The 23,680-nt window shown below is 43.3% G+C and overlaps 2 protein-coding genes across 5 annotated transcripts in view; both read right to left on the reverse strand.

Moving 5' to 3' along the window:
• Positions 1–1,146: 1,146 nt before the first annotated feature.
• On the reverse strand, positions 1,147–21,221 carry slc45a2 (solute carrier family 45 member 2). 2 transcript variants are annotated; one of them, XM_071350221.1, is made up of 7 exons: positions 20,605–21,221; positions 17,857–18,033; positions 13,652–14,010; positions 7,896–8,036; positions 6,891–7,014; positions 3,300–3,505; positions 1,147–1,408 (listed from the first exon to the last, which is right to left on the reverse strand). In XM_071350221.1, the coding sequence occupies exons 1-7, from the start codon at positions 21,074–21,076 to the stop codon at positions 1,181–1,183; spliced, it is 1,707 nt and encodes a 568-aa protein (XP_071206322.1). In that variant the 5' UTR covers positions 21,077–21,221; the 3' UTR covers positions 1,147–1,180. The 2 variants fall into 2 exon arrangements, with proteins under 2 accessions (XP_071206322.1, XP_071206323.1); XM_071350222.1 differs by lacking the exon at positions 7,896–8,036.
• Positions 21,222–22,303: 1,082 nt separating this feature from the next.
• The window catches only part of amacr (alpha-methylacyl-CoA racemase), a 79,209-nt gene continuing 77,832 nt past the window's right edge, over positions 22,304–23,680 (reverse strand). For all 3 annotated transcript variants that reach the window (XM_071350224.1, XM_071350225.1, XM_071350223.1), the window contains exon 6: positions 22,304–23,582. In XM_071350224.1, coding sequence (XP_071206325.1) covers positions 23,173–23,582 — 410 coding nt within the window. In that variant the 3' untranslated portion in view covers positions 22,304–23,172. The remainder of the gene's footprint in view (positions 23,583–23,680) is intronic.

The raw sequence follows: 23,680 nt of genomic DNA on the forward strand, positions 1-23,680 counted from the left end.
CCTAAGTGTATGTAAACTTCCGACTTGAACTGTATGTACTGAGATCATGTGACAGATCATGTGACACTTAGATTGTACACAGGTGGACTTTATTTAACTAAGTGTGTGACTTCTGAAGGTAATTTGTGGCACCAGATATTATTTAGGGGTTTCATAGCACCACTTTTCAGTTTTTAATTTTTTTAAATATTTTTTGAAACAAGTAATTTTTTAAATTTCACTTCACCAACTTGGACTATTTCGTGTATGTCCATTACATGCAATCCAAATAAAAAATACATTTAAATTACAGGTTGTAATGCAACAAAATAGGAAAAACGCCAAGGGGGATGAATACTGCACCTCCGTGCATACATACCACATGATATACTTCACAATACATCCTACAGGGCGCAAATGTCAGTTCAATGTCTAGTTTTGATTAACATTTGGTTGAGTTGTCAACGAATGGGAATTCAACATGAAATCATCAGAACATATCACCATGTCATTGGGTTTAGGTAAAAAGTTGGGTAAATAAAATGAAAATCCCTTACGTTGATTACTTTTCCCACGTACATGTTTTATTTTTTCCCCCTTTATTTAACCAGGTAGGCCAGTTGAGAACAAGTTCTCATTTACAACTGCGTCCTGGCCAAGATAAAGCAAAGCAGTGCGACAAAAACAGCAACACAGTGCGACAACATCATCACATCAAAGTTTTGGGTTGAAATGATGTGGAAACCATGTTGATTCAACCAGTATTTGCCCAGTAGGATGCTTCTGTGCACATGTGTTTCAAAGTAGTTCAACCCACATAAAATAACGTCTAGGATTTCTAACTTCTTTCATTTGAATGAATTCAATTTCGAGTGATGTGCTTGACATAATTCATCTGGGGCAAGTTGGCTCACAGTTTCGACTTCGATACAGATGGATTTATATTGGTTAAAAGCCTCGCCTAAGGGCACACCATTAGTATGCCCCATCTGTCTTCACCAACATATTTTTTAGAACATCTATTGGTATAGCAAATGGGGAACATAGGGAGGATGAGTGGAACACATTGATCTGCACAGTTTGTTTTGCCTTGCTCAAGAGCATATGAAGCAGCTTTTAATCCATGTACAAAAACCTTAATGGGGTGTAAGGAAGAGGGAGACGAGGTTAAAGGGTATAAGTAAATATCTTTATTAAGAGGTTATTCCACGTATTTGATGAAGAGGGCAATGAACAGACAGCCAATTAGAGACATTGTCGACGCTGACAGGACCACCACAATCACACTTCCTGCCATGTTAACCAATGCCCCCAGTCCCGCCCCCACGATGATCTGAGCCAGCTGCACCATACACGTGAGCGCTGCACAATCCACGCCGGTGCCTCGATCCTGTCCTGCAGGATTCCCTTTCCCCATCTTCCTCTGCAACTGGTGTCACAACAGGAAGAATCCATTTTAGAAATGCTACTTACTGTTTAACAAACACACTCTCATAGTCGCACACGCAGTCCACAGTCCACCCAGTATATGACATGCTGTGAAAGAACATGTTGTAACACTAAAGGAAATGTAACCTGTTGTGACACATTATAAGAACAAGAGCAGCTGTGGAAGTATTTTGTGAACATAGCCTAGTAAGCAGAATTACAAGCAATGCTTCAGCTCCAAATCAATAAACTAGTTAACACAAATCCCCTTCATGTCCTGCTCTAAAGGGAGTTAATAGATTGATAGGAAATGGAGCTGAAACTAGATATGTTTGGTCTGATATAAATCTGTGTAATTGACTAATCTATCAGAGGGAAATAGTGGAAAAACAGACATGAACATGATAGTGATTTGAAGGAAAAGTACAATAGTGGAAAACACTTTTGCTTTGTCAGTTGGAGACATTGTTGGAATCTTCCATCTGTTTGATTATGCAGTATTAGTCTTTCCCTAACTCTTGGTGAAACCAGCAATTTAGGGATTATATGTTCCAAAATGAATCAGCCTCGTGCATTGGCAGACTGGACTACAGTTAGTAATTTGGGGTCTTTATTGCTGTTTAATTGATGTTCTCATGTGGATAACATACCACTTGCCTATAAAAAAGCAATATAACTTTCCCATTTTCATTGAGATAAAATGTGCGTTTCATCAATCTAAATTATTTGGATCAAATGTATTTCCCCACGTCCTGAGATTATAGAATATACGTCTACTATTTTCACAATTAAACATGGAGCGCTGTCCAGAGATGCCCTTACTGAAGGTGACAAAGTGTTGAATCCAAAGTGAAGTGCAGATTGGCTAAACTGAATCTCATTAATCCCTTTTTTCCATCCAAAGCCAAGCCTTTCCCTATTTACATAATGAAAGGGTGTTCACTGCTTAGCCAAAGCACTAACAGCAGCTTGTCTAAGCGAGGCCTGTTGAGCATCAGCGTTAAGGAAAGGAACAGGTTGTCCAATCTGTCTGTAGAGACAGGGGAGGGTGTTTGGGAGGCCTGTCTGTTGTGAAGAGCACACCTGCTCTTAGCACGGGGACCACGCTGACCAACACAGCGTTGACCACTCAACATTGAAAGGCTCAACAGATAGCTGGGACCTATGGCCTGGCAAAGAGTCATGCTCACGGGGAGTGGGGAGACGGGGGTTGGGAGGACAGAAAGTCACCCATCTGATGGTGAAGGGAAGTGGTAATGTAATCAGAAGCAGGTCTAGTGATGCACGTGGGTCCACTCTGTCATCATCTCACTGTATTAAGACACATTTGGATGCCATTCCTCACCACTCCTTGTCTTATAACACACTCTTCTTTGGAAGGGTGATGGGTATTGATTTAGACAGTTTGGGAATCAATTCAAAAGAAATGCGGGTACAAAGTTATTTTCCCTGAATGACATTCAAGTCTTCCAGAGAAAGCAACCTATTAGTGGGATTACATTTGCATTGTGAATTACAAGTGATTTATGACACTCGCTGGACAGAAAACCGAATAAAGACAAAATCAATCAATAGAATTAGAAAGTAACTCTACGCGAAAAGGGGAGCGGTGATACATGACACATGGTGAGTATTCAAGTTACAGATGTGCATCACTCCGTGTATGAGCTACAGACAGGTGGTGGACGAGGTTCACAACTACTACACATTATTAGCTTTTAACGTAAGCTGCTACAGCCTCAGAATGTACATTCCACTATCAGTTCCAACTATCTGAGGTGTGAGAGAGTAGCCTGGTCCCAGATCTGTTAATGCGGTCTTGCCAACTCCTATGGTCATTTGTAGTGGGACAACCAGATCTGGGACCAGGCTATGAGAGAGAGGGTACTGACCTCCTCCTCGCGGTGGTACTCTGAGATGAGGTTGAAGGGGATGGTGTACAAGGTGCTGGACATGACTCCGAAGACACTGCACAGGATGAGGGTGGTGATAATGTTGGGGAACAGGCCGATAAGACTGGTGCCCAGACCAAACACAAAGTATCCTACGAAATAGAGCCCCTTCAGACCGATGTAGGGCAGCAGCAGCCTCTGGACATCTGCAGACACATCAGAGAGAGAAGGAAGGAGGGGAGGGTGGAGAGAGGGTAAGAGGGAGAGTGAGAGAGATTTCAGCTTTAACCCTCCTGCTGTGTTCCGGTCAAATTGGAACTATTTATATGTTTTCTCTCTGAAAAATGTAGTTCATTTAATCTGATTGTCACAAGGTTCCATGACTTTGTCCACAAAGGTCATCTGAACACACTAAATACATTTAGATGATTTTCATAAAATTGTGGGTGTTTTATTTAACTTTTGTACACCTGTGGTATTCCCGGTCATTAGAAATGAATGGGTGAGACTACAATTAGTGTATAAAATTGAGTTCAGGCACGTGCCCAGTCATCAGATGGACCCACTTCCATTCCCAGACCCCCACATGCATGTGTGTTTGAGCACACACACACACACACACACACACACACACACACACACACACACACACACACACACACACACACACACACACACACACACCCACACACCTTCTTGGCTTCCATGGCAACCCCCACGGGAACCTTTCCTCAATATAATCTTTCCCCCACAGGAACCACACCTGTTGGCATTCTCACAAACAATCGCAACATTGTTTCAATAATATATAGAACTTTTCTCGCAGCTCTGGTATATAAAGCTTTTTTGAGGCCTTGCTCACAATTCATTCTGTAGCAGCACAATGACCAAACGATATACTGTATGTGAGGCTCTTGATCATATCTTTGATCATGACACTGGTGAGGAGGAGAGAGTCCTTGTTAAACTTTGACACAAAGTAGTCTGTGATAAATAGCACAATATGTTACATCTGATTATTTGTTATAGTCAAAATAATCCACACATTATGCTTTTTTTAAACTCAAAAACAAGTTGTATGAGCTCAGGTCATTGAGGCCTACAGGCCATAAATAGCAAATAGAAGTTCAAAACTTGTGATGTTCACAAGAACTTAAGTTGATAAAAAGATCTAACACAACATTAGGTGATAATATATGCATTATTATGGATTTATAATCAGCTATAATGGGGGCGGTTATTTTGGACCGGGAACACAGAATGAATTAACATGAAACGAACACAACAGAAGGGTTGAACAGTATGTGGACTGGTACTGCCAAGTAAGCCTTTTTTGTTACATTATATACTACTGTTAATAAACTGGGTGAATCGAGTCCTGAATGCTGATTGGCTGACAGCCATGGTATATCAGACCATCTACCACGGGTTTGACAAAAAATGTATTTTCACTGCTCTAATTACATTGGTAACCAGTTTATAGTAGCAATAAAGCACCTCAGGGGTTTGTGGTATATGGCCAATATACGACGGCTAAGGGCTGCATCCAGGCACTCCATGAAGCGTCGTGCGTAAGAACAGTCCTTAGCCATAGTATATTGGCCATATACCACACCCCCTCGTGCCTTATTGGTTAAGTATAAGAACACAGAACGTGTCCAAGAAGACCACATGTATAATTAAGTAAGGCATAATCAACAAGTGGCTATGCGTTCTATGGAAAATAATGAATAACGTGGAAGGTGTGTTCCATGACACGCTAGCGCTCCAGAGCGCTCAGGACCTCAGAATGGTGTGAAGATTAACCTTCCAACAGGACACAATCACTTCAGACTTAAGCTGGAAAGACAGCAAACTAGCTGTATTTCGTTTAGTTTTACCTGTTTTTCTATTGACATTTCTTTGTATATATACAGTAGCAGTCAGAACTTTGGACACACCTACTCATTCAAGGCATTTGTACTATTTTCTACATTGCAGAATAACAGTGAAGACATCAACATTATGAAAAACACATATGGAATCATGTAGTAACCAAAAAAGTGTTAAACAAATCAACATGTATTTTAGATTTTAGATTCTTCAAAGTAGCCACCCTTTGCCTTGATGACTGCATTCTCTCAATCAGCTTCATGAGGTAGTCACCTGGAATGCATTTCAATTAACATGTGTGCCTTGTTAAAGGTTCATTTTAAGTATGACACCTTGAATTTTTCAACATTTTGTTACAATACAGCCTTATTCTAAAATTGATTAAATTATAAATTTTTCCTCATCAATTTTCCTCACCAAATTTTCCTCAGGACCATTTTCCTCACACATTACCCCAAAACGAAAAAGCGAAAACAGATTTTTTTAACATTTCAAAACAGAAATGCCTTATTTACATAAGTATTCAGACCCTTTGCTATGAGACTTGAAATTGAGTGCAGTACACAGTGGCCTCCATCATTCTTAAATGGAAGACGCTTGGAAACACCAAGACTCTTCCTAGAGCTGGCCGCCCGACCAAACTGAGCAATCGGGGGAGAAGGGCCTTGGTCAGGGAGGTGACCAAGAACTCTATGGTCATTCTGACAGAGCTCAAGAGTTTCTCTATGTAGATGGGAGAACCTTCTAGAAGGACAACCATCTCTGCTGTGCAAAGTAGCTGTGCAGCGATGCTCCCCATCCAACCTGACAGAGCTTGAGAGGATCTGCAGAGAAGAATGGGAGAAACTCCCCAAATACAGGTGTGCCAAGCTTGACTCAAGCCTGTAATCGCTGCCAAAGGTTTTTCAACAAACTGGTTGTGCCACCTTTAGCTGCAACCAAACACTTCCTGGAGTTATTGATCAGGCTCATGTCGCTGTGGAGGAAGTTTGGCCCATCTTCCATGCAGAACTGCTCTAACTCAGCAACATTTGTGGGTTTTCAAGCATGAACTGCTCGCTTCAAGTCCTGCCACAACATCTCAATTGGGATTAGGTCTGGACTTCGACTAGGCCATTCCAAAACATCAATTTTGTTGCTTTTTAGCCATTTTCATGTAGACTTGTGTGTTTTGGATCATTGTCTTGCTGCATAACCCAGCTGCGGTTCACCTTCAGCTCACAGACGGATGGCCTGACATTCTCCAGTAGAATTCTCTGACATAACACAGAATTTATGGTTCCTTCTATTAAGGCAAGGACACAGCCCCAAACCATCACACTATCACCACCATGCTTGACCATTGGTATAAGGTTCTTACTGTGGAATACAATGTTTGGTTTTCGCCAGGCATAATGGGACCCATGTCGTCCAAAATGTTATAATTTTGATTCACCTGTTCATAGAACATTCTTCCAAGAGTCTTGATGATCATCCAGGTGCTTCCAGGTGCTTTTTGGCAAACTTGAGTCAACTTTTTGGATGAGATGGGTCCCATTATGTGTTGTTTTTTAACTCAGGTTCCTTATCTAATACTGGGTTTTGGTTGAAGATCTGATAACATTCAGTATCACAAATATGCAAGTACAGAAAATCAGAAAGGGGGCCTTGAGCTAAATCACATGTTGTGGACATTAGCTGACTCCAATAATGTCTTATGCTTGCTGCGACATGACTTACAGGAGTAAAGAGCAGAGGAGACGGCGTTGATGCAGAGACCCCAGCATCCAATCTCCACCCCCCTCTCATACCGCTCGTAGGCTGTGGAGTTATGGTCCGCATATGGGTTGCCCTTATACACAATCTGTCAACACACACAATCAACTCAACCATTATTATACACAAGTTATGCCTAAGTATGATAATTATGACAATCACATACAAAATGGAGGCAAAGTCACCCCCACACATAATCAATACAAGTGGTGGTATGGGTTTTGAGGATTGAGATAAAAGCTAGTGCCTGCATGAAGTGAGGGATAATGAGGATGATTATGATGCATTTTCTTTATAGTGCATGTGCTGTACAGTAGCTTATAACAGTTAACAAGCTCCATCCCATTTGTTATCATATAGCTGCCAAAGCCTGTATCAACATCATAAGCCATCTCTGTGCCACAGCTCTCTATTGACACAGCCAAAGCAGGGTTTGTTCACGCCTGGCATGCTGCTCAATCTGCCTCAGTCTGCCTGCAACCACTAATTCACCATGACCACCGTGTAACTGCGGCCTGTGTGAGTGCTTGTAGCATCCAGATCAGCCATGATCACTATAACCGCCTGTCTGTCATTACAGACCAATTCATCTGAGCACACAAAACCAATCAGCTAATGCTGTGACAAGAGACTGCTCACCAATCAGGGTTTGTTGTGATGGAGCTAAACCAACAGAGGAAGCATATTAATGAACACGATGGCAAACATTTTGCTATCGCCTAAAGTTAAAGACGAGATGAGAATTTAAATTGAGTGAAAAGATTCACTTCTTTAATGACCACTGTCAAATAAGAGTAATCAGTAGTAGTGAATGAGTGATAGCATTAGTTTAATGTTTAATGGTAGCGACACTGAACGAACGACCCACTCTTCCCGCCGCACAGACACAGAAACAGACACACGCGTACACACACTCTCACTCCATCTCTCACTCCACCTCTCTCTCTCTCTCTCTTTTTTTCTTCTCACCTGTCCCATGAAGTCTGTGAAGAAAAGCATGTTGCAGAGGAAGGCAGTCCAACCCAGCAGGTGACTGACACAGAGACAGCGGTAATGACTAGGCATGTTAATCATGGCCAGGAGACATGACTTCAGAGTCATCCTCTTCTGCTGCAGTATAGAGAAACACACAGGGTCAGGTCATGAGACTTCAGAAGGACCCACACAGGAACAGCAGGGGGTCAGAACAGAGGGAATTAAAAAAGAACAAGGAACAGTAGGGGGTCAGATAAGAATAAAGAGAGAGGTCAGATGAAGACTTTTAGCTAATGATAGATATACTAGCCTAATCCTGCAAAAATCCTGTTTTAACAAGTCGGGAACCGAGTGGGGAAAAACAAAGGACAAGGGTGTCACGATCGTGTGGTTGAGAGACGGACCAAAACGCAGCATTTGGAAAATAAGCCATCTTCTTTTAATAACACCACGAAGATGAACACGACACAAAACACTATACAAACTAACAAAACAACAAAACGACCGTGAAGCTACAAACGTTGTGCACATACATACAGGCTACAAACGTTCTACATAGACAATTCCCCACAACAAACTAAAGCCTATGGCTACCTTAAATATGGCTCCCAATCAGAGACAACAGAAACCAGCTGTCTCTAATTGGGAACCCATTCAGGCAACCATAGACTTTCCTAGACAACTACACACAACATAGACACAGCTAGACAACTATACTAAACATAAAGCCAGCTTCTGTAGCCTCCCCACAATGACCACCCTCCAAATAACCCTACCTAAATTAAGGGGCATCTCCAGGATAAGGAGCAGCACCGGAATGAGGGGCAACACCGGAATGAGGGGCAACACCAGAATAAGGGGCAACACCAGAATGAGGGGCAACACCAGAATGACTGGCGGATCCTGGCTGGCTGGCTCTGGACGCTCTTGGCTGGTTGACGGCTCTGGACGGTCATGGCTGGCTGACGGCTCTGGACGGTCATGGCTCGCTGACGGCTCTGGACGGTCATGGCTCGCTGACGGCTCTGGACGGTCATGGCTCGCTGACGGCTCTGGACGGTCATGGCTCGCTGACGGCTCTGGACGGTCATGGCTCGCTGACGGCTCTGGACGGTCATGGCTCGCTGACGGCTCTGGACGGTCATGGCTCGCTGACGGCTCTGGACGGTCATGGCTCGCTGACGGCTCTGGACGGTCATGGCTGGCGGAAGGCTCTGGCTGATCCGGTCTGGCGGAAGGCTCTGGCTGATCCGGTCTGGCGGAAGGCTCTGGCTGATCCGGTCTGGCGGAAGGCTCTGGCTGATCCGGTCTGGCGGAAGGCTCTGGCTGATCCGGTCTGGCGGAAGGCTCTGGCTGATCCGGTCTGGCGGAAGGCTCTGGCTGATCCGGTCTGGCGGAAGGCTCTAGCGGCTCCTGTCTGGCGGACGGCTCTAGCGGCTCCTGTCTGGCGGACGGCTCTAGCGGCTCCTGTCTGGCGGACGGCTCTGTAGGCTCATGGCAGACGGGCGGCTTTGCAGGCTCATGGCAGACGGGCGGCTTTGCAGGCTCATGGCAGACGGACAGTTCAGACGGCGTATGGCAGACGGGCAGTTCAGGCGCTGCTGGGCAGACGGGCAGTTCAGGCGCCGCTGGGCAGACGGGCAGTTCAGGCGCCGCTGGGCAGACGGGCAGTTCAGGCGCCGCTGGGCAGACGGGCAGTTCAGGCGCCGCTGGGCAGACGGGCAGTTCAGGCGCCGCTGGGCAGACGGCAGACTCTGGCCGGCTGAGACGCACTATAGGCCTGGTGCGTGGTACCTGAACAGGAGGTACCGGGCTAAGGACACGCACCTTCAGGCTAGTGCGGGGAACAACAACAGGGCACACTGGACTCTCGTGGCGCACTCTAGGCCTGGTGCGTGGTACCGGAACTGGAGGTACCGGGCTGAGGGCACGCACCTCAGGGCGAGTGCGGGGAGAAGGAACAGTGCGTACAGGGCTCTGGAGACGCACAGGAGGCTTGGTGCGTGGTGCCGGAACTGGAGGCACTGGGCTGGAGACACGCACCATAGGGAGAGTGCGTGGAGGAGGAACAGGGCTCTGGAGATGCACTGGAAGCCTGGTGCGTGGTGTAGGCACTGGTGGTACTGAGCTGGGGTGGGAAGGTGGCACCGGATATACCGGACCGTGAAGGAGGACACGTGCTCTTGAGCACCGAGCCTCCCCAACCTCACCAGGTTGAATGGTCCCCGTAGCCCTGCCAGTGCGGCGAGGTGGAATAGCCCGCACTGGGCTATGCAGGCGAACCGGGGACACCACCTGTAAGGCTGGTGCCATGTACGCCGGCCCGAGGAGACGTACTGGAGACCAGATACGTTGGGCCGACTTCATGGCACTCGGCTCGATGCCCAACCTAGCCCTCCCAGTGCGGCAAGGTGGAATAGCCCGCACTGGGCTAAGCACGCGTACTGGGGACACCGTGCGCTTTACCGCATAACACGGTGTCTGACCAGTACGACGCCCTCTTACTCCACGGCAAGCCCGGGGAGTTGGCTCAGGTATCCAACCCGGCTTCGCCACACTCCCCTTTAGCCCCCCCCCAAGAAATTTTTGGGTGTTACTCACGGGCTTCCAGCCACTCTGCCTTGCCTTTGCCTCATAAAACCGCCTCTCCGCTTTCGCTGCCTCCAGCTCCGCTTTGGGACGGCGATATTCCCCTGGTCCTTTGCCGTCCAGGATCTCCTCCCATGTCCATGAGTCCTGTTTACTTTGCCGCTGTTGTTGGTTCCGATCATGCTGCTTGATCCTGTTGAGTTGGGGAATTCTGTCACGAACGTGTGGTTGAGAGACGGACCAAAACGCAGCATTTGGAAAATAAGCCATCTTCTTTTAATAACACCACGAAGATGAACACGACACAAAACACTATACAAACTAACAAAACAACAAAACGACCGTGAAGCTACAAACGTTGTGCACATACATACAGGCTACAAACGTTCTACATAGACAATTCCCCACAACAAACTAAAGCCTATGGCTACCTTAAATATGGCTCCCAATCAGAGACAACAGAAACCAGCTGTCTCTAATTGGGAACCCATTCAGGCAACCATAGACTTTCCTAGACAACTACACACAACATAGACACAGCTAGACAACTATACTAAACATAAAGCCAACTACTCTAAATAAACCCCCTAAACCTTACAATCACCCTGGACACTACAAAAACCCACATAAATACCCATGTCACACCCTGACCTAACTAAAATAATAAAGAAAACAAAGAATACTAAGGCCAGGGCGTGACAAAGGGATTAAAGAAAAGGGTGAAATAAAATGTACTGTGTGTTCTATTTCTATAATCGTGTTCTGGTTTAGTATAGTAACTAATGTTCTCTCTGATTGAACGCTTTTTTATATTGTGTAAATGTACACAGTGTGGCATGACAGCATACAATAAACTCATGTTATTATCCCCAAATAAATTCCCAATCAACATTTTCTAGGAATTCTGTGAAGTGGCTGTACCCATCGAAATAGAATATGAAAATCTATGGTTGCACCAAAGTACCCTGTCTGACTACTGTGATAATAGAGGACCCTTGCCTGCTGGAATAGTATCATCTAAGAACATACAGTAATCATTCCTGTCTCTTTTCATAAAATGTTGAATAACTGAAAAGTCAGTCATAATTCATTTCCAGCTATAGTTACACGCTGGGCATAAATACAGTCATTACATTTCCACTGTTATGGTGCTGAATTAGATTGTTGAATACTAGTCTGGGTTTCAATGTGTCTCATTCAGAGCACTGGTTTGAATGGCTGTCTGAGCCTTAGAGGTCATGTAATTCATTTAATTCCAGGGGCTGAGCTACCTATACCTGTAGCAAGTGGCGGATTTAGGTATAGGCGACATGGGCAGCTGCCCAGGGCGCCATCTTGCCAGGGCCGGCACAGGACGCCCGCACAAAAAAAATTAGGAATGGGGACATTTGCGTGATCGGTTTTCTATCGCTCATTTGCACGTCATGTCAATGATATGATGTCACCGTGTGGGACTGTGGGTCAATTAACCTTGTCGGAGTGGGCACCCTGATTCTAGTTTGTGAGCTAGGGAGGCTACTGCCTGGGAAGGTCTCCCACTCAGAAGTACGAGATGGGGAGGGAGGCTGGGGTAGGTTGACCTCAGGTCTCCCCACTGGAAGCCCGAGGTAGGGGGAGCAGGAAAATCTATCAAAAAGTGCACCTCTAAATTTGTACAGTACTAATGCAATTAGTCAAATCATTCACACTACGAAATGCTACCAGATAAACTATAATTCATTCATAATACTGATAATATGTAGTTTCACAGACATATGGTTGCATTTTTTTCTGGTTTGTGCAAAATCGTTAAGAATAATATAAAACCAGTCTGCACACCACCAAGGTGAATTGGTTTAGTCTTGACTCTTGGTTGACAGTGTTGGGGGATGGGTAATGTATTGATGCTCAAGTGCCAAATCAACATTTGTCTTTGTTACTTCTTATTTTTGTATATATTTTTATATTTATATAGTTTGAAATGTTATGATTACAAGCTAGAACCGCCACTGCCACAGTACAGTATAATGATGGTTTAAATGGCTTTCTCGTGTGAGGTGACATTGCAACCTTTTAGTGGTTGTTTTACACTCTAGCCAGACCTGATGACTGCCTGGTCTAATCAGTGTCAAGGTAACCATGCATGTAATCCAGCTGACGCTGGTAACTAAGAAAACCTGTTTCCTCCATTACCACTGGGTTTGGGAACAGACAGACACTAGTTACTGTTTCCTGCTTCTTTAAATAACTGCATGACCCTTGTCCTCTAACAATCCTGCTGTCTCCAATCCCCACCTCCCACCTTCTCTATCCACTCTCCTCTATCCAAACCATATATGGAAATTATACACATTGAAATACTGGAAAATTCAAATTATGTGGTTACTATGGCAATGCCTGTGGAGTGGTCACCACTGCCACACACCAGAGCAATGTTACACCATAGAGACGTGAAAGCACATATCTCACACAGCGATTCCACATTTGACTAAGGACACAGACCACTCACAATGCTCCAAAGAGAGATATGCACACCCAGACTGTTTGCGTAGTCTAATATTGAGAGTATTGACACTCATGGCTTTATAAATGACTTGTTCTCATACTTAAAGCTCAAGCATTAATTTTGCGTTATCAGTATACAACAGGGTCATTGTTACTAATACATAAGTACTTTACATAATTCCCAGGCTTTAACCTATCAAAAACAAACCTAAAGTCAGAGCCTGGAGCCTAGGGGTCAGGGCCTGCGTGCGAGCAGCGTTTAGTGAGACACGTGTCAGAAAACACAAAGGTCACACTATACTGTGTAAATAGTATATAATACATATCTCCTCATGAGGAAATCAAGAGCTTTTACCCAAGGAGATGCTCGAGAGGTAGTCACCTCCTTTTAAGTTCCATAGAAGTGCCATGAGATATGAACATAAAACCCTAAATCAAAGCATGTATACTGCACTGTACATTAAGATTACTCTACAGTGTGATCACATTCTTCTTAATAAACACTGATGCCATTAAACACTGATGTGTTTCAAAGGATTTGACATTCCATTTGTGTGTGTAGTTTCATAGACTGATCTCTTTGTTTTGTTACCTGTAAAACACAGTATTGGTGTCAAAGTCAGGATCTCATAGAGAAGGTCAGCCAGACTAGACTTCATGGTGTGTCTTTGTCATACCTCTTTGTTGGGTTGCTTGGCACTGGATGTGACGGAATTGGCTTCCCCCAGGGCAGAGAATGAACGAGGCCGGAGGTCTGCCTCCGACTCTTGGGACATCGATCCATGCAAGGATCCGTAGCCACCACTGCTGCTGTGTGTGCTGAGGAGGAGGAGGGCATTGGGGGTCAACACGTCCAAGCTAATGTCCTTGGCCAGGGGTGTCTCTGGGATGCTGAAGAGATGCACGATGAGGAATACCATCCAGGTCAGAGCAGAGAAGAAGTAGATGACCTGGTACTCTGACCCCAGCAGTCGGCCCAGGGACGAGTGACCCCAGTCCATGGCTCCCACGAGGTACCCAAAGGCACCCCCAAGCCCTACAACAGACAACAGGCACAATAGAGATTGGTTATCAGGTCAGTTGGTGGGGGTCCTAGGCTATTGGTCATAGCACAGTCATCAGACGGCATCTGCAATCCAGGAATTGTACTGAACATTTTCAAAAACATTTCATCATTAATAATAATAATTTGGAGGGTGGTTATATTTGTCCTATTTCAGACATGTACAAGTATGTATCATACACGTGTGAATTGGTAATGTGTTCTTTGCATATGCAAACTCCCCGAGACATCCTCTGGGAGTGGGGTCACGGCTAAGGTCTTAACATTAGGATTAAGTGTCTTGCTCAAGGGCACATCAGCAGATTGTTCACCTTTGTCTGATCTGAATTTGAACTATTAACCTTTCGGTTACTGGTCCAACGCTTTAACCGCTAGGCTACCTGATGCCATTTTGCCTGTGGGGGTTTTGAATTTACCAAGGAAGATAACGTGGGCTGTATTTAATAAATACAGTGTCCGATTTATAATATAATGCTTCTTGCATCTGAATTTAAAGCTCATGTCACAATGTAACATTTAGGCTGGGTGAAATCAGAGAAGCTGGGAGTAATGTTGTGATAAATGAGTTGTCACGTAGTACGATCCTGCACACAGATAAGTGGCTTGTTCTGTCAGACATATCCCTATAATCTGGACATACTACTGTCTGTTCCCTAAATTCTTACACCAGCATCCTACATTGAGAAACCTGTAACGCAAACCTTCTCATAAATTATGCAGCAATTTTGAGAACGTCTAACTAGGATTTTACATCAACTGTGTCTGCATTGTCTGGACATACAGTACCAGTCAAACGTTTGGAAACACTTACTCATGCAAGCAAGGGTTTGGACACACTTACTCATGCAAGGGTTTTTCTTTATTTTGACAATTTCCTGCATTGTAGAATAATAGTGAAGACATCAAAACTATGAAATAACACATATGGAATCATGTGTTAAGCTGTCAAGGCAAAGTGTTAAACAAATCAAAATATATTTTAGATTTTAGATTCTTCAAAGTAGCCACCCTTTGCCTTGACAGCTCGGTACACTCTTGGCATTCTCTCAACCAGCTTCATGAGGAATGCTTTTCCAACAGTCTTGAAAGGGTTCCCATATATGCTGAGCCTTTGTTGACTGCTTTTCCTTCACTCTGTGGTCCAACTTATCCCAAACCATCTCAATTGGGTTGAGGTCGGGCGATTGTGGCCAGGTCATATGATGCATCACTCTCCTTGGTCAAATAGCCCTTACACAGCCTGGAGGTGTGTTTTGGGTCATTGTCCTGTTGAAAAACCAATGATAGTCCCACTAAGCGCAAACCAGATGGGATGGCATATCACTGCAGAATGCTGTGGTAGCCATGCTGGTTAAGTGTGCCTTGAATTCTAAATACAGTTGAAGTTGGAAGTTTACATACACCTTAACCAAATACATTTAAACTCAGTATTTCACAATTCCTGACATTTAATCCTAGTAAAAATTCCCTGTCTTTGGTCAGTTAGGATCACCACTTTATTTTAAGAATGTGAAATGTCAGAATAATAGTATAGAGAATGATTTATATCAGCTTTTATTTCTTTCATCACATTCCCAGTGGGTCAGAAGTTCACATACACTCAATTAGTATTTGGTAGCATTGCCTTTAAATTGTTTAACTTGGGTCAAACCTTTTGGGTAGCCTTCCACAAGCTTCCCACAATAAGTTGGGTGAATTTTGGCCCATTCCTCCTGACAGAGCTGGTGTAACTGAGTCAGGTTTGTAACTCTCCTTGCTCGCACACGCTTTTTCAGTTCTGCAGTTCTGCTAAAGAATAAATGTTTTGTTTTCGAGATGATAGTTTCCGGATTCGACCATATTAATGACCTAATGTTCGTATTTCTGTGTGTTATTATGTTATAATTAAGTCTATGATTTGATAGAGCAGTCTGACTGAGCGATGGTAGGCACCAGCAGGCTCGTAAGCATTCATTCAAACAGCAATTTCGTGCGTTTTGCCAGCAGCTCTTTGCAATGATCCAAGCATTGAGCTGTATATGACTTCAAGCCTATCAACTCCCGAGATTAGGCTGGTGTAACCGATGTGAAATGGCTAGCTAGTTAGCGGGGTGCGCGCTAATAGCGTTTCAAACATCACTCGCTCTGAGACTTGGAGTAGTTGTTCCCCCTTCTCTGCATGGGTAACGCTGCTTCGAGGGTGGCTGTTGTCGATGTGTTCCTGGTTCGAGCCAGGTAGGAGCGAGGAGGGGGACGGAAGCTGTACTGTTACACTGGCAATACTAAAGTGCCTATAAGAACATCCAATAGTCAAAGGTATATGAAATATAAATGGTATAGAGAGAAATAGTCCTATAATTCCTATAATAACTACAACCTAAAACTTCTTACCTGGGAATATTGAAGACTCATGTTAAAAGGAACCACCAGCTTTCATATGTTCTCATGTTCTGAGCAAGGAACTTAAACATGAGCTTTCTTACATGGCACATATTGCACTTTTACTTTCTTCTCCAACACTTTGTTTTTGCATTATTTAAACCAAATTGAACATGTTTCATTATTTATTTGAGGCTAAATTGATTTTCTTGATGTATTATATTAAGTTAAAATAAGTGTTCATTCAGTATTGTTGTAATTGTCATTATTACAAATAAATATAATTTTATATTTTTTATTTTTTAAATCGGCCGATTAATCGGTATCGGCTTTTTTGGTCCTCCAATAATCGGTATCGGCGTTGAAAATCATATTTGGTCGACCTGTACTCTGTACCCCTATGTAGATATTCCATAAAGAATCTGCCGTTTCCAGCTACAATAGTAATTTACAACAATAACAATGTCTACACTGTATTTCTGATCAATTTGATGTTATTTTAATGGACAAAACATGTGCTTTTCTTTCAAAGACAAGGACATTTCTAAGCGACCCCAAACTTTTGAACTGTAGTGTATGTATTTGTGTATTTCCACTAATGGACTCTCAATTTCATCACCTCTAAATTCACAGGCTAGTAAAGTTTTTGAGTTGTGAGGGTAGTCAAAATTAAATTTGGGGCGTTTTTTTATGTTTAAGTTGTGTGACTGCAATGATAAAACAGTACAAAAGAGAAATATCATAACAGCCAATTCTTGTGTATCAAGAAAACACACACACATTCCTCCACATACCAGGGCTACGGTGAATAGCAGGTCATGTGCCTCCCCTCTCTCTCTCAGCTCCAACTCATGACTCCAACACATGACTGAGTATCTGCTGGATTAGAACCTACTGAACAAACTCACACCACCCCGTGCCACCCCGAGTCCACGCACTCGCTCGCTAGTACACTCCAATACTTACTCACGCGCTTGTTGACTGACTCACTCACTGTGCGAGCTCTGAGGGCCGGGCTCCAGGTTACTAAACAGCCACTTAAAAGCACAGAGCGTACTGAGAGGTATTTACATCACATGTGAATATGCACTCTGTGCTGCAGGGACCCTCTCCTCCCCACACCCAGACATGCACTCTGCACTGAGCCAGTGATCCCAGTCTGGCTGCCTCATATGCACTGTCTAAAATAACTTCATATAAAGGAGTGTAGATTGGGACGGCAGTTTTCTTTTTCCATAACAATCACATTAACTACATGACAACAAAACTCTGAAAATATACATATAATATCAATATAAAAGTAAACCTATATCAATAAAGACAGCAAATAAAGCAATGAATCTCCACATTTGCCTACCAATTAGAAGTTCTATATTCCCACAAGCATAACAGTAAGAGCCTATCACTCAAACAATATTGAATCTGACTAGTGGGAGGGAGGTTATATAATATTTTTCTTACCTGTGAGAAGGGCATGGTAGTGCAGTCCTCTTTCCTTGTCTGTGTACGAGCAGACGTCAAAGAGGTAGGCCTTGACTGGCCCATCGATGAAGTCTGCTGCGAAGTCAAATAGCACCACTCCAAACATGACTATGACGATGGCCCATATCCTCTTCAATGACCTATCCTGTACTAACGCTGCAAAAGAGGAGAAAGACAGGAGTTTACTTCAAGTTACGGCTTCAGTCTGTCCGATCTTTCACTCATTACAACAACTAGATCCATTTTCAATAACAGATAGTTCTGAATGCTTTTTTGTGTTTGTTTAGGATGAGGCGTAGCAGCTGAATCATGTCAGTTTGCCTTAAGAAGTGCATCTTTCGCTCAGCCATTAACTTCAAGACAGACACTGGCCCAGCTGACATTTACAGACGTGATGAGACATATTTTCCAGGGCTTCTGAGGTAAACAGTGGACTTGTTAGCAGCTTGATCAAACACATTTGACCATGTAGTTTCAGTACGTTGATACTTACGGTTTCATCAAGATCGATGGGGGCTAATACAATCGTGCATTCACCACATAGCAAGGAACAGCATGTTTGAAACCACATTCCTTTTGTTCAACACAATGCAAGGGCAGTTCAAAAGGCAATTTCTTTTTGGCCTTTAAAAAGAAAATAAACTCAAATTGAAACCCATTGCCAGCGTGGCTCTGTCTGGCTAGAAAAACAACTCCTACTTAATTGTACGTTAATATCCTCAATCTGACACTGTGTACAACATTTGTATGAGTAATCACAGTATCTAGTGTTGATGCTCATCAAAAAGAGATACTGTTGCAAATCAATCAGAATAATTGTCATAATTATGTTGTGCACACGGCGGAGCACAAACAAACAGAATTATGTCCTTAATCTTGAGTGAGAAACAATTGGCTGACAGATTGCAGCAGAATTAAAACCTGCACAGACGTATTTAATTTTCGGTGATTACTAATCCCAGTTGGGTGTTGTGTTGCAGTCGTATTAGGCATGCCGGATGTATTGAGGCCTACGTTTTGATCTTGGAGAAATTCAAGAACTTTCCTCAAAGCTTAGTTTTATCCGTTGTATCCACATATACTGTACTGTACACTACAGTAGCTAACACACTGGGTGTGCATTGTCACAGATCCCGTTTTGCTATTTACTACAGTGTTGAAGAATGGAAATAATCAACTTAACAAAAGTACTGTAAGTGGTCACACTTTGTATTGTACAGTATTATTACAGAGAAGGTGAAATCCGGCATAACTGAAACCAACAATGAAGGCATTCACTGAAAACAAATCAGTCAGATCAATGTACGATAGTGCTGCAAAAATAAATCCAATCCCTTACGGAGAGAATGCATTTCCATATTTTAGTATTATTCTACTTACATTTATACTTTTCAATACACAAGCACAGCTCAACTATTTAAAAGTATTTGAAATATGTATTTTGAGCCAGGTCTTACGAGCTAACCATAGACCTGACCCAATAAATTAAACAATCCCTTTTCAGTAAGCTCAAATTCATGGACGGACATGAAAATGAACAACATAAACAACAGTGGATATAACAGTTTGTGAAAAGAGGTATGGGCCGAACATGTACACTGAACAAAAATATAAATGCAACATGCAACAATTTAAAAGATTTTACTGAGTTACAGTTCACAGTTCAAAACTTGAGACATCGGTGGTATTGTGTTGTGTCACAAAACTGTACATTTTAGTGGCCTTTTATTGCCCCCAGCACAAGGTGCACCTGTGTAATGATCATGCTGTTTAATCAGCTTCTTGATATGCCACACCTGTCCGGGGGATGGAGTACCTTGGCAAAGGAGAAATGTTCACTAACAGGGATGTAAACAAATCTGTGCACAAAATTTGAGAGAAATAAGCTTTTAGTGCGTATGGAACATTTCTGGGATCTTTTATTTCAGCTCATGAAACATGGGACCAACACTTCACATGTTGCCTTTACATTTTTGTTCAGTGTACGTCTCAGTATTTGCAGAGGTGTAAAGATATGCCATATCTCTTTCATTTCTGTTCTTTGCAGATGATGATAGTTAGTTTTTACCTTGATACTCAGGATTGTCTCCAGCACTCAGAGTAAGGTTTCAATAATTACTGTTGTTCAAGGCCTGCGGTTGAGCATGTTTTTTTCTGAAATAATTGCTGAACATCTTGTGCTATCAACTTGGTGAAGGGAAACAGTCCAGTCAAAATAATAGGAACATTTGACCCTTCTGTCTAGACACACTAAGACACCATCTCATTAATGGTTATGAAACACATTCAACAGCCAGACAAACACACACACATCTAAATTATGCAGTAACGTGTCTGTAAATATGTAATATTATCATTCTTCGTTTTCTGCCCTCTTCTGGCAGCTGTTAATTAGTTTGACTATCTCAGACCGTGTCTGAGCAAAATAATCTGGTGTTCAGATCATTTAATTAGCAGTTTGAGTTCAGAGCGTGATACCCTCATGTTTCTCCTAGGGTAGGGGTGGCTCGGGCAGGGCGTTAAAACAAATATTTACATTTTCTATCAACATTGAAACAGCCCATTAATTAAGCACAAGTTTAAATTAAATATACTACGTATGTTACAGTGGAAGTATTTTGGTTTCTCATATCCAAGCTGCCCAACTCCGTGACAACTATTGAAAAAACATAGACTAGTTCTCACATACATTGTAGAACACTATGCCTGATAGCCATGGGCTCTTACCTGATATGACTGCATCTCCATTTAGAAACAAGGTAAGGCCCATCAGCATCATAATCCCCAGTGCGAGGATGTAGGGCCTCCGTCGGCCCCACGGGGACCTGCAGTAGTCGCTGGCCGAGCCGATGATGGGTTGCAGCAGAAAGCCCAGGATGGGGCTGATCAGCCACACAAGGCTGTACAAGCTCTGAGGAAGTCCGACACTAAGCAGCACCGGCGTGACAAAGGCTGCCTCCACCGCATAGCAAAATTCCCTTCCAAACATCACCATGCCATGCAGCAGCAACCTCCCCCGAGACCGCCTCGGAAGCTCCACCACCCCAAACACAACGGGCTCCATACTGTCCAAGTAGTCCTCCTTCATAGACTCCCTACAGTCCACACTCCCCACTGAGTAACAGCCCAGACCTGTGATGTGTGTTCCGGGCTCCGGAAGCCTGCAAGGCTGGGGTTGGTCCCCTGTGAGGAGGGACATAGCTACTGGGTGAGATGAAGGGTGTATGGGTGTAGCTCTCAGCCCGCTTGTCAATGTCAAACAGCCCAATCTCTGCTTCTTGGCTCAAGCTAATTCTCTACTGCATAGTTGAGCAATGAGTTCAAGTAGCCTCAAGTCCTGATCTGAGGCAAGGAGAGGAGGCTGAGGAGATTGGAGGAGAGATGGGGTGTGGCTGTTGGTTTGATTTAGATGAATGAAGTTTCAACTTTCAGTTGTTTTTTTTTAAAGCACGTGACTAAGATTATGGCTTTTTAACCCAATCTCACAACACTATATTCCTTTACATCAAAATTATTCCTGGAATAATTTGGTGTTCCATGAAATTATCACTTAATGATAGATTACCAGAAATTCAGTAGTATTAACAGAGAGAATTGGATGACAGGAGCATGACAAGAGATTAATTTACAACTCTGCTAAAGCATGTTACATTGCATGCGTATCTGAATCCTTGCTTTCCTGTTTTTATGCAGTTTTCTCACAAGGGCTCTTTTGTAGTCTGCTCGTGTGCACATCAGGTTGATCAAGTGATGTAGCATGTGATCCCCGAGGAGAAAAGGAGTTGTAACCCTTTGATGGAAGAGTGAAGAGGGGATGGAGGAGGATGGCCAGCCAATGTATTTACAGTAAACAATTCCTGGAAGAGAAGCCTGGATGCATTACACTGGATGCCCAAACACAAGGATGTACCCTCGGCAGTTAAGTTATTTCCTCTATGTATTACAATTCTAAAACGTTGTTAGTATTTGTCATGAGACACTAGCTAGTTGCCCTGCCTCAGTCATGTGAGACATTCAGGCAATTCCCAGGGGTTCTCATGGGAACCATGCCCGCTGCCCACGTCAGAGGAACCTAGGGAGGCGTCAGACAGATTTAAAGGCCACATTCTCACCAGACCCCGATCACGATCACGTGTTTGAGGGGACAATAGCTAGACTACTTTGAGTGGAGGAAATGAACATTCTTATCAATGTGGTCCATCACGATTAGATGAATTATGCTAGAAAAGTGAAGGGGTCTGAATACTTTCTGAATGTACTGTGTGTGTCTATATGCCTGTAGTAAATGACATTCCTGATTTAACGCGCTGTATCTATAGCTTTGGGTGATACTTAAATTATCAAATATAATCCTAGGTTTCTGAACATCATGCATTAAATTGATCTAAAAGCTGTACTACAACATAAAATAAAAAAGAAACATGACTTTAATTGAAGCATTTTAATTCAAATTGTCAAGAAATATTATTAATGGGGTGCCCATTCAGCTTTGAAAACATTCAAGATAAAATACAGGCACTTCCGTCAATAGCTGAGAATAATTTCTCACCATATTTATAGAATTACAAAGACTATTCAGAGAGGCACATTATGACACGTTAATGTATTCGGTACTGGTACTCCTTGAATATAGCCTCGTTGTTTTTATTGTGTTACTATTTCTTTAGTTAGAAAATATTTTTCTTACTTTTTAACTTTGCATTGTTGGGAATGGGATCGTAAGTAAGCATTTCATTGTAAAGTCTACACCTGCTGTGACCACCAACATTTTATTTGATCATGTAAAATCATCACGAACCTTGGATACAGGTAACTGATATGAAAGAGTACTTACAGTCAAGGGTCATCATTCTCTCCGCCTCCTCCTGCTCTACCTTACTCTATAAATGACTGACACATTGTCATTGCTACCTAGCTATTAACATAATTACATCAATTACAATTAAGTGCTTACAGTCCAAACACTTACAAAGGCAACAGGGCTTGCAGTAGGTGGAAGATGTTCTATTGAAGCAATTATTGCATATTAGAGGGAAGACATTACTACAAACACCTGTAAGTTACATATAATAATAACAATTATATGAATTAATTGCATTTGCAGTGTGATTTATCCAAGGGCTCCAAGTACTTGAATAGCTCATCCACCAGCAATGCATGGCACACCATGTATCAAAGACGGTTGTCCAATTTTTAAACACTAAAGTGTACATTGGAGAGCCGGGGTGTTTTTCTTAAAGAAGGACAAAGGGATGGAGGGAAGAGGAGAGAGGCAGGAGAAGAAGAAAGGCCTGGCTACAACCGTGCTTTGGCTACGTTACACTCAATAATACCAGCTGAGAGCAACTGGTCTACCTCTGCTAGTTTGAAGCCAAACTCCTCTAGAACGAGGCGTGTGTGTTCCCCTATAAGGGGGTCCTGGGCCAGGCAGGGGTCAGCAGGGGTACGGGACAGGACAGGTGCGGGGCTCGGAGTCACCTCCCCATGGGCGTCCCTGTGGAAGGAGGCCCTCTCCTGGTTATGGGGGTGGGAGATCACTTCGTCCAGAGAGAGAACGGGAGTCACACAGGCGTCCTTTCCGTCGAACACGCGACCCCACTCCTCCTGTGTCTTAGTCGCAAACTGCTTAGTGAAGATCTGCCTCACCACTGGCCAATCAGAGAAGCTCATCTGGGGAGGAAGGTTGGCAGCATCTAATCCCAGGCCTAGAAAAGGTGATATGCAAATTATGAGATATGAGTAACACATAGATATGGATGCAGTAGAGGAAATAGGTTCCCACTAGATGTGGCAAAGTCAAAAA

This window comes from Salvelinus alpinus, chromosome 18 (genome assembly GCF_045679555.1).
Source record: "Salvelinus alpinus chromosome 18, SLU_Salpinus.1, whole genome shotgun sequence".
NCBI lineage: Eukaryota > Metazoa > Chordata > Actinopteri > Salmoniformes > Salmonidae > Salvelinus > Salvelinus alpinus.